We start from the raw sequence: 9,152 nt of genomic DNA on the forward strand, positions 1-9,152 counted from the left end.
TGGAGAGTTCTTCACATGATTTACTTTAACCCTAGGAAACGAGTTTTATACCTGTCCTCAAATTTGGGATATATATGTGTTGAAAAGGAAGCTGTTTCCATGCTCTGTCTCTACATTCATTTCAGAAAAGAAGGCAGAGAAATGCCAGTGGCCAAAGGACAGGGATTGCACAGGAGCTGTGTGCTGTCCTGCCAGGGCTTTACATCCCCCTCCTGTGTGCTATGACTGCAGGGGGAGCTGATGGTGAGAGAGAGAAGGGAGGACACATGCAGGGCAGGTGGTGAGAAACTGAGATTGGGTGAAGGATGGGAGAGAAAGTTTATTTGAGAAAGTGGCTCCTTTGACCAAAGACAGCAGCTCTTTGGTGTGTAGGAAGATCTATGTCTGGGGATCTAAATCAAATACCTGGGAGGGATGTAACAACCCAAGGTACTGGAGAATGCCAAGTTCTGCTGTTCTTTGTCTCTATCCCACTCCTGGAGGCTTTGCTCTCCTAGAAAAACACCCTGTAGCATTAGCAGGTGCATGGTGAGCCTATACAAAGCAGGAGGAGAAACAAGCAAATCATCTCAGTTTTCTCAGTTTCCCCAACAAGCAGTTTGGATTCTCCTGATGCCTTGGGAGCAAAACCCAATTTGGGATCACTGGCAGCTGGTGTCACTCTCCAGAACCACCCCCCCAAGCAGGGCCATGGAGGTTTCTCCCCATGCTATGATATCTCCCTTCAGCTGCCCTGGTTTGCACAGCGCGAGCGCCCGAATGTCTGCAGGACTGAGAACTTGGCTCCACAGGTTCACCTGAGTCATCCACCCTGCAAAACCATTGGAGAATGTCCCAAGAAGAGTGTCTCTGTCTTTCCCAAGGACAAAAGTCCCTCCAGCTTGACTCACATACCCTTTCTGGATGCTCATTTCTTTGCCAGCTGCTCCATTGACCCACAGATTTGCCATTCCTGACTGGGATGCCCATGCCACGCAGTAGTGCAGCCAATCTTGTGCCTTGTGGGACAGGGGGAAGCTGATGAAATGATCTCCTATCCCCAGTGCCACCTCTGTGCCCACTGTCACCACCAGCTCGTTGTCCCTCTCCTGTGTGGAGTAGGACAGAATGGTTTGGCTGCCACTGTGCTGAGCTTTTGTCCAGAAACATAAGGTGAAGGCTTGAAGAGATGTATCCTGGAGGGGGTGAACATTCACAAAGCTCTCAATGTTTTCTGCAGGGAAGTAGAAAGCTGGAAAAGTGCTGGATTTAAGACCTGAAATAACAAAAAGTCAGTGGTTACATTTCCTGCTGTGCCTAGAAAAAAGCCCAAATTCTGAAGAATATACCCATAGGAACTGGTCTGAGCTGTCTTGGGCCAAAGTTACTGGTGTGTGTTGTGCCAAAAGGGAAGGGACTTGAAGTGATGAAAAGCTGAGCTCTCCCACTCAACTGCATGGGAAAATTGCTGTTTTCTCCCCTCCTTCCTCTCTTCTCATCTTGTATAAAATAGAGCTGATGATTTTTTTTATCCTGGGGGAACTGTGAACTTAATTTTTTCACTGTCTATAAGAGTGTGCTCACATGTTGCAGGAGAAAGCTGCAGTTGCTGTGGGAGTAGATAGATTAGGCTTGACCTCAATGATGAAGAAGTTGAAGAATTTCCATCAGCAGATCTAGATCTGGGATAAAATTCTACCTGCAGGTATCAGTACCAAACCTGTCAATGTTTTAGACCATCAAGGAGAGCAGGACATGAGCTCTTCATCCTCACAAGGTAAGCTGGACTCAATAGCTGTGTGTTTCTTACCCGTGTGGCTCACTCCATTCAGCAACTCTGTCTTCATCTCTTGGAGCTGCATCTGGATTTGGTCCAGTCTGAAGGTAAATTCTTCTGGATGACATTGTGCTAGAGCAATCAGACACAGATGAACTTAGAGAAGGTCAGGGGACCTACACATGGTAGATTTGCTAGTTTGGGAAAAAAACTTGGTTTTACAATGCATCATCTCTGCTGTGTGTGGTGCTTGGCTGATAAGCCATGCCAGAGCTGTTTCATGCACCTCACCCACCTGGATGCAGACACAGCTTAGGATCCTTATGTGGCACCATATAGCACCACTTGGAGATCTGTGTGACAATCAGAACACAGTGCTGGCACAGCCTACAGCATCTCTACACCTTTAGAAGCAAAGTTGGCAGGGAAAGAAGAGGCCCATGGAACATCTCCACCAGCTGTGCAGGGACACTGCTGCTCCTGGGAAAAGTGATCTCCAGCACATCCAAATAAAGTGATTTGCAACTCAATGTCTTCTATGTGGATTTCTTGCCCATCCTTACTAGATGATCTGTAAGGTCCCTTCCAACCCTTAAATTCTGTGATTCCCCAGGTGAGCCCAAGCCCTGCCTGCTGATTCTCTTACCCTGGTTGAGTCTGGCTGGGAAGGAGGACTCCACCACCCTCCCACTGAGGGGCTGAGCGTGGCGATAGTCGTTGCGTAGGGTCCTGTTCTGCCAGTCCAGCAAGGTGTTCTCCAGGAGGCTGATCTGGGAGCAAGGCAGGACTGTTACACAGGGCAATGGGAACAACTGTTTTACCTGCAGCTCAGGATAAAAGCTAACCACTGGTGGTAGATGAATCCATAGTGTCTCTTGCTGAGTATTAGCAAGGGAAAGGAACAGAACACAAGGGCTCCTATCAGCTAATTTGTGATAAAGATATTCTGCCTGAGGGAAGTTTTGAACACCTGCCTGATGCTGTGCATGGAAGAAGATTTTGATGCTATTCTGTAGCTTGCTCACAAGTGCCTTCTAGCTTTCCCCCTGCCAAAAAAAGAGTATTTTTCTTTCAAAGAGAACACACTGTGATCCTCCACTAGTGAGTCTCAATTTTATCTTGCTCTTCTCTGAGCAGAAAATGTTTCTGACACTTCTTTATTATTTATTAACTTAAAAGCATTCCTTTCAGTGTGAGTCTAGACAAGGGAAAACCCTGAAATACCTTCTAAAAATGTCACAATTCTTCTGTAATTATTTTAATATCATGAAGGCTCTTTTATGGTTTTTTGGAGGGGGACTCTATTGCAGTACTTTTGCCTTTTTGATTCTGACTGGTCTCTTCTTTTTCATAGTGCTTTAGGGTGGCTGAGCTTAAGTGAGCAGAGAGCTTTGTTATCAGTCACCAGACCTCAGGTAACCTGCTGCTCTACAGAACCTGACCCTTGCTGTGATGTAGCATCACAGCCACCTGTAATTCCACTTGCTGAGGAATCTATCCCAAAAGCCCTGTATGAGAAATGCCCTGTTATCTCATCTGACAGGTTGTTCCCCAAATCACTGGAGGACAGAGAAGGAAAAGGTGAAGTGTGGAGGAAAAAGAAGCTGGTAACAGCTACCACTTACCTGTGTGTGTGACAGGACAATTGGAGAGTGAAAGATGGTCCAGATCACACTCTCAGAGCATGGTGGAGTGGTTAGGGAGCCCTGGTACCTGTAGAAGTGTGACAGGTTTTCTGGCAGCATGGCTTGGACATCCAGAGAATTGAGCTTGGTTGATTGACCTCAAAAGGAAGCAGAGAGGTGATATTGGCAATTAATGGGGAGGTGGAAGAGCTGTTAAGGCTGAGGTTGGCAAATCCCTTTGCCCAGAGCACTGGTTTGTTAGACCTTTGGCAGAACTGGATGGAGAGCATCTCTCGTTTGTCATTTAGAGATACCTGGGGGTGATGGGCAACATCACCTCACTGCTCTGCCAGGACCTCTTGGTCCTTCCAGGAAGCATTAGTGGGTGTACAGACTGAAGGGAGCTGTTAGCTGGTGCTGCAGTGTGTTGCACAGACCTACCAGGAGTATATCTGTTGCTGCTTTGAGCACCTTCCCCACCACCCTCTGCATGGGCTGCAGTTGGATGGTGTGGAGTTGTGCTGGGCTGTGGATGCTTGGCCATGTAACTGCCAGCAAAGCAGCAGGAAAATGTCTGTCCCCTGACCCAGTGTGTATGTACAGGCTTTGAGAATATTAGGGATAGAGAAAGACATTCCCAGGTCTTACCTGCAAACCTGATTCTGGCCAGTTTGGAAATGAATTCACTGTAGTAGGTGTTCTCAAAGTGTCCATCCTAAACACAGCATAGAAACTTGATCAACAGGTAAGTGACCTGTCTGTACTTCTGCACTGCTGATCACCTGGGGGGGACTAACTGATGAATGGGGAGACAAAGAGAACAAATACTGATCTCCTGATAGGCTGGACAATGCTAGGCATGACCAGGTATGTACACATAGATCTCAGGCAGATTAGTGAACTGTAAGGTTCCTTTTTCACCACTTCTAAATCCACACATAATCAAGTGTCCTCACTGGCAAATCAGAGCAAGGCTTTGAGGCTGCCACACCTGATATTCCATCTGTACCACCTATGGGGCAAATTTGTCTGGGGCCCCCAAGTTGCATTGGCTGGTGTAGGATGAACCCCCATGGCAAAAGAACAGTCAGCAGCAGCTTCTTAAACTGGTGGCAGACATCATCTCTTGGGATAGAGGTGCAAAGCTTAGCCCAAGGGGTTGTGTCTGAGATTTTGGTACAAACAGGGATCCCAGACTGGCCCTGCTCAGCAGCCAGGGTGACAAACCTACCGTGTACAGGAAGGCCAGCACAGCCAACCCATTGGGTTTGTCTTTGGCCTCTTCAAAGCTTGAGTAGTCAGCTGAGTTGTAATGGACAATGTGCAGCTGTCAGGAGAGAGACAGGGTCATTCAGCAAGAAGTGATGAATGGTTTCCTTGGGGCTTTTGAGGGCCCAGTACAGACTGAAAGGAGAGTTACCATCCCAAATCCTGCTGCTTGTGACTCAGCACAGCCAGAGAGACCTTTAGTTTAATAGGTTTGTGATGAATGTGGGGGAATAACTCCAGCCTTGAAGGACATTAGTGCTAGTGCAATGACTTTTCTTAGACTTCTGTGCCAGCACTGTGAGGCTCATTGCACCAACCACCTGCACTTATGGGAGTCCTGTTTCTCCACATTGCTCCCTGCAGCCTCTGGGGGCTGCAGCTTCCAATTTCCCAGTTGGCAGAGGTTCAATCACCCTCCCAGCCTGCTCCTCTCACACATACCTCTGCAAAGTATCTCATCCCATCTATGGTGTGCTCAGAGCCACTGGTCTCCAGGTCCAGGCCACCCCAGTGCAGGTGCATCTGGACAGCTGTGTAGAGGCCTGGGAGCCCTCTGGAGATGTTCATGGTGGGTGGCAAATTGATCTGAACTGAAATTTTAAAAAAAAAGGGATTGAGGACAGCAATGTGTGCAGCCATGCCCATTCCTGCAGTTGCTCTTAGAGGGCTTAGTGCTTTCTGCAGTAACACCCTCTGCAAGGAGCAGGCACAGTCATGAGTGCAGGGTGGAAGGGAAAACACTGGAGCATAAAGCTGGTTGTGCTTAAAATCTTTCCTGACCTCAGGCTTGTGCAGCTCAGAGCCCACAGCAGGCACCAGGATGACTGGGCACTGTCTGCAGGCTCTTCCTCCATCTGAGCAGCTCTGGGGTTGTCATTAGGCACTAATAAAATTGCTTTAATGCTCAGCTCTTGCACAGCACATCACAGCCCTGCAGGGCTCTGCATAGCTTTGTTAACTACTTCGTTTCCAAGGAAGAAAAGAGGACTAGAGATTAACAAAGTGATTGGCCTCATCTAACCCATCAGCATGATTTCCAGCACTCTGGACTCTGCATCTTCTAGCAACAGGCATAGTGGGAGAGCTTGTACCTTGGAAAAAAAGCTGTATTATTCCTTGAAGGATTTGTAGAGACAAATCTCTTTTCTTCTCCTTGCCAAGGAGTACTCACAGAGAGGCCACAAACCATTTGTCTTCCTGCTAATTCCCTGCCACAAATCATATATTCTGTTAATAAATATGCCAAATCCAGGAGTGAAAAGGGAGAATTGCCTCATCCTGATGAAAGTCCACAGCATGTTATAAAAAAAAATAGCAACTATCCTTGCAAAATTCAGCACACTCTATGGTTCATTAGTCACAGTTTGGGTTTCTGAGAAGTTTCTTTTGTTTGTGAACTGTGTACAGACAGACAAGATGAAAATATGTTTTCTTGTGATATCCCAAAGGGTCTAGAGCGGGTAAAAAACCCACAAACATCTCTTTTTTTCATAAGATCCCTGCTACATGCCTCCCATAATGAGGGTTATTTACTTCAAGGGCCTCACTGTGGGTTCTGCTTTCCACAAAACACAGTCAGGGAATTGTGTTGTGAGTTTATAACAAGCTTAAGGTTTCTATAGGATATTTTAAGCAAATATTTGCTGAGAGCATGAAGGGAGGTAACAGCATGATTTGCTTCTGTTTTTCACCTGGGTGGAGTGTGAGTGGAAAGTATGAGTAGTGCCTTAATCCTGCTCCACTCCAGCTTTGCCAATGGAAAATCAGCTATCTGTGCCTTTCTGCAGCATTTCTGCTCTGCAGTTTGGACTCTGCCCATCACTGCCCTGCAGTGCCAGCACTCACAGCCTGTCCTCCCATCTCTCTGCCCCCCAGGGAGATAAAGGCACACTCCAGGTCCCAGTTCTAGGAGAAATCTGCTGCTGGAGGAAGATGCAGACACCCTGCAAGGATGGCATTTCATTCCCCAGAGCTGGGTGTGCCCTCAGTGCCTGCTAGAGCACCAACCCTGTTTGAACCAAAACAAGAAAGGTCCAAACACAAAAGGTTTCAGTAAGTCAAGGCTATCTGTGGGTGTGTATGCACACAACCTCTGCACTAATGCAAACAGGCTTTATCAGAGAGGATTTAGCCTGGTAACAATGCGGCTAGAGAGAAAATGTGTTTGGTTTCTTAGGTGAGACACTTGGTTTTCCACTCCTGAGAGTCTGTAAGGAGAGTCCTGCTGATAAATCCATCTCCTGTCCCTTTCAGATCTGCTGAGTGTTTCCCCTGAGAGATCCTGCTGCCCTGTCCCACCTCACTGAAGCCAGTAGAAAAACCCAGCCTGACTCACAGGAGCTGTGAATAGGGACAGTCGTTTGTCTTTGTGCTTTAGGAAACTGCCCTGCACCAGAAAAATCATTGTTGGGAAGCTAACAAAAGGACAGGCAAATGCACACATGCCCTGAGAAAAGCTAAACCTGCAGGAATTAATGTATAGGCAGCAGTGCTGACATGAGAGCTCTGAGCTGAACACTCAGTGTGGGAGACAACCAGGAGTTAGAGGTTTCAGAAATACAATCCCAACAACCTCCCCCTGAAGGCACTTGGTCTCTCATCACTTCATTTCCTTGCTCTCACACCATATTTTTCCCTCTGTGTTACAGGGAGGGAAAAAAGTGTCGTGCAGGATTGAAGAGCTACCAGCTTTCTGTTCCCAACCCCTTCCCAAAGCCATTCCATCCCCTCTGCAGCCATTAGGAAATTGGCAGTGCTCATCTGTAGTCCAGAAGCATTATCCCAACAGTTCCAGCTGATGAATTATTTAGGTGATGAATTACAGATTGCAGCTGGGGAATTTGGGATCTCCTAAATTAGAAGCCTTGTCCTGCAACTGTGTGGCCAAAGGCCAAGCTTTTAACCCTGCTGTGCTTCAGCTTCCTTTGCTGAGCTCCCAATGCTCTGGCTGTGAGGGATGGATTCTCCTCTGGGCTGTGCTTTGTGTGACCTACATCTAAGAGAACCTTGGATGCAAAGAGTTCCATTTCTGTCACTTCTTGTTAATGCACAGGGCCAAAAGATGCTCTTTTTGAGTGCAGAGGAGTCAGCATGCCCCAAATACCACTCACTGCTGCAGTCCTGTTGTCTTGTAGCACATTGACAGGGTCAATCTAGAATGCTCTAGCTGCCTTTTATCCCCTTTTCGTGTCTAACAGAAAAAAATTCTCTTGCAGAAACCTAATTGCCTTTTATCCCTCTGGATGAGATACGTGTTTCTGGAGAGCTTTCCTTTGTGCTGCTTCCCCTAATCAAACTAGGAGAGGAGTGAAATGGCAAAGCAAGGTAAGGTGAGTTCAAAAACCAAGCCATTTCATTTGAAATGAAATATTTTCAGAGATGTTTTACCATTCCCATCAGCTAAACCAATGTGTCCATGAGCCTCACATCCCCCCAGTCTTACCAGAGTGACCATTGTTGCTCATGGTGAAATCTCCCTGCAAAGGTCCATCATAACCATTCAGCTCCAGCTGCAACAACTGGGGGTTGTACCTCACTTTTTTCCTCTGGATGTCAATTGGAGATTGGTGCTTGCCAGCACAGTCTGGAAAGTGCTTTCCCCAGTGCTCTTCATCCAGTTCTCCTTCTGTGTGAAGAAGCAAGTTAGGTTACAGAGATGTGAGAAGTGCTGTTAGTCAGGAGTTAGAGAACTCTCCTCATTTCCCAGCAGGAAATATCAAAGTAATTATTATAACACCAGGAGCTGCAGCAATAAAAGGTTACTTTGCCTTCCCTAGAGTGAAAATACATATTATTCTGTCTGCAGGACAACTGAGCTGCAAAGTAAGAAAGCTGCATTGCAGCAACAGCTTAGTGAGTGCTGGAGACTGAACCTCCTCCAGAAGAGGAGCAGTGTTCATATGGAAATGGGATTGAAATGGGTCTCAACTGCCAAAGGTGTGGGATTGGGTTCTTAAGCAGTGCGAGTGAATAGGACCAGGGCAATAGGCAGGAAAACTCAGCTTAGCATCAGGAAATGGCAGCAATTCGCTGTTTTTAACTAGGGAGAGAGAGCAATTGGAATCTTGCAACTATCCAACAATATCCTTTGGTTTAGCTTGATTCCCACTGAAGATCGTAAAAGGGCTAATGATTGCTTCAGTGAGCTCTGCAAATAACCTCCTGAAACTAATGAAAATCAGATAAAATTTCACCAAAAACATATAAATACCTAAATAAGCACTTTTTAGTGCTCTGTCCTGCCTGGGATGTGACAATAAAATAAGAAACAGGCAATATTTAAAGCTTTTCTTTCCAGGATCATCCAAAGGGCAGCTTTTCTTCCAACACAAGTAAAGATTTCCCCTATTGTTTGAGCCTCCTTGTGCTGCCAACCCTGACAAAGTGTCCTAACCACACAAAAAGAGTAAAAAAGAGGTGACATTGAAGAGAATCACTTTCAAGACACAGAGGCATCAATAAAGGGGAATAAATTAGCTGCTTTGTGGAGATCTTTCATTAAG

General features: G+C 46.5%; 1 protein-coding gene across 1 annotated transcript in view; it reads right to left on the reverse strand.

Moving 5' to 3' along the window:
- Positions 1 to 641: 641 nt before the first annotated feature.
- CA6 (carbonic anhydrase VI) overlaps positions 642 to 9,152 on the reverse strand; it is an 8,624-nt gene continuing 113 nt past the window's right edge. The window contains 8 exon segments of the mRNA XM_009081911.1: positions 642 to 1,290; positions 1,816 to 1,888; positions 2,403 to 2,526; positions 3,382 to 3,539; positions 4,030 to 4,096; positions 4,613 to 4,708; positions 5,092 to 5,240; positions 8,093 to 8,275. Of these exon segments, the coding sequence (XP_009080159.1) occupies positions 642 to 1,290; positions 1,816 to 1,888; positions 2,403 to 2,526; positions 3,382 to 3,539; positions 4,030 to 4,096; positions 4,613 to 4,708; positions 5,092 to 5,240; positions 8,093 to 8,114 (1,338 nt within the window). The 5' untranslated portion in view covers positions 8,115 to 8,275.

The sequence above is a fragment of the Acanthisitta chloris genome, unplaced genomic scaffold, assembly GCF_000695815.1.
Source record: "Acanthisitta chloris isolate BGI_N310 unplaced genomic scaffold, ASM69581v1 scaffold4759, whole genome shotgun sequence".
Taxonomy (NCBI): domain Eukaryota; kingdom Metazoa; phylum Chordata; class Aves; order Passeriformes; family Acanthisittidae; genus Acanthisitta; species Acanthisitta chloris.